At 41.3% G+C, this 1,979-nt stretch overlaps 1 protein-coding gene across 1 annotated transcript in view; it reads right to left on the reverse strand.

Annotated features, from left to right (window-relative positions):
* Positions 1-1,979, reverse strand: part of PHLPP1 (PH domain and leucine rich repeat protein phosphatase 1) — a gene marked incomplete at its 5' end in the record, with an annotated part of 364,409 nt that overhangs the window by 153,877 nt on the left and 208,553 nt on the right. Inside the window, one exon of the mRNA XM_007935540.1 lies at positions 811-1,013. Within this exon, the coding sequence (XP_007933731.1) occupies positions 811-1,013 (203 nt within the window). The remainder of the gene's footprint in view (positions 1-810; positions 1,014-1,979) is intronic.

Below are 1,979 nucleotides of genomic sequence, written 5' to 3' on the forward strand. Positions count from 1 at the left end.
GACCCCCCAGTGCTCAGTCGAACTGATTACACTAGGACCTGTAGTTACTGGAGGTTTGGCTAGTCTTTCCAATGAGATGACAGCAAGTATGATTAAAAAAAAAAAATCCCTTATTCTTTACAGCTCAAGCACTGCTCTGTACATACAAGTACTTGATAAACACACGTTGTTTTACGGTAGTAAACAACTGTCTTCATTCAGTTCCTTAATTACAGGGGACTGAAATCCTCGCCTTAGCAAGCATATGTCCACATGATCTGTTATTTTTGGAACTGCTATTATTTTTAAATACCGAAGAGATATTATATAAATAAGACTCTTGCTTTACAGAATCCCTGTGGGTATATAAATTTACCCTAAGATAAATTCCTTTTGTTAGGGTAACTTCCTTTTGTTAGGGCAGCATGAAACTGGACACCCTGAAGAGTCCAAAATGTACCTTCCTTTCACTTTACAATCGAAGTTTAATCAAGCTTCCAGATTTATTAGCCTAACTGTTCAAAAATCAGCTCATTTTTCCCTCTCCTTTTAAGCACAAGAGTCAAATCAAAAGAGGGAGGAACTTCTCTAAACAGCATGTTATTAACAACAACAACAAAACACAAGTTAGGAACAACAAAAGTACCACATTTCCTTTTTGATTCGATTCTCTTATACACCAAACCAGCATTCTGCATTTATGACTTCTAGCAAAATCTGACACTTATTTTACTAAAACAAAGAAAGAAAAATCAAAGAGAGGCAGAGATGATGGTGCCAGGTAAATTCTTTGGAACCAAGAGAAACTCTGACGTGGTCTCTGTTACATACCATTAGAAGAGGCATGGAGGGCTTTCAGCAAATAGCCACAGACATTCAATGTCACCAGTTGGTTCCTTTCACAGTGCAACACTTCAATGTTGTTGAAAATCATAGCATCTAGATCACCAAGTTTATTGTCACGCAGGTCAAGTTGAGTGACATGCTGGAGAAAGTCCACTTCATCTGCTATTAACTTCTTAATGATGTTCAATCTTGACGGGTAAAGGACACACAGAGAGACTATAATTACCTGCAATGTTATAAATGAGTGGCCATACCCTAAGATGGTAGGGTAATGAGAAAAGATTTATAGTTCCTGTATTTCTTTAATCTCAGCACCTGGCCAGACTTTCTGGCAAATTTTAGTTTCAACTTGTTAAGGTCTTATCTGAAACAAAATTCAGATCCTATGGCTGGGAAAGGAACAAGCACAATGAATTCACCTTAAATGATTTCAAGAGGAAAAAATCAACATAAGCATTATGTCAAAAGAAACTACTGATACTCTGTACCATGAAGAACATAAACCCAGACCAACCCATCAAGCACATCACAGCCACCTTTAGGGAAGGAGGGGGATGGGTGAACAGGTGGATGAACAGTCACAAGAGGTCAAGATTAAAGGCTCAACTGGGAAGAGAGGAATGAAAGGGGCTCACATATGCCACACAGGAAGGGACGCAAGAGGATTCTCAGCCTGCTCGGGACCAAGGACTGGTTACCAGAGCTAGCCCTGTCTTTAAAACACTGCTTGAAAAAGCCAAGTGCAACAGATGCTGAAGTATGGGGTGCAGGACTCCCTGCGGAATCCGAACCAAAGGACAGTGACGAGGACCAGCACTTCCAAGAGGAAGCAGGGCCAACGAGCATCACAAGGGCCCCGAGCAGTGACACAGTGACACCTGGGAGAGCCAAATCGCAATGGGACTGTCGTGTTTTTCTGGGCCTCACACGTTTCCTGCTCTGACAGGGCACAATCTTACCACTTTTCATCCCTCATTTTAGTGGAAAATATTTCAGTGTTTCTTCTCTGACAGGATTCCACCTTATACAGTTTCCAGCTTTCACAAGGTTTTACTGTCATTGGTTAAATGACCAAAGACGCTATGGATGAACCATCAGAGGGTAAGGAAGGAGCGATGGGGACTGTGAACCAATGGGACAGAGATCCACTTAGC

The sequence above is a fragment of the Orycteropus afer genome, unplaced genomic scaffold, assembly GCF_000298275.1.
Source record: "Orycteropus afer afer isolate SDZICR_OR568_19922 unplaced genomic scaffold, OryAfe1.0 scaffold00029, whole genome shotgun sequence".
Taxonomy (NCBI): domain Eukaryota; kingdom Metazoa; phylum Chordata; class Mammalia; order Tubulidentata; family Orycteropodidae; genus Orycteropus; species Orycteropus afer.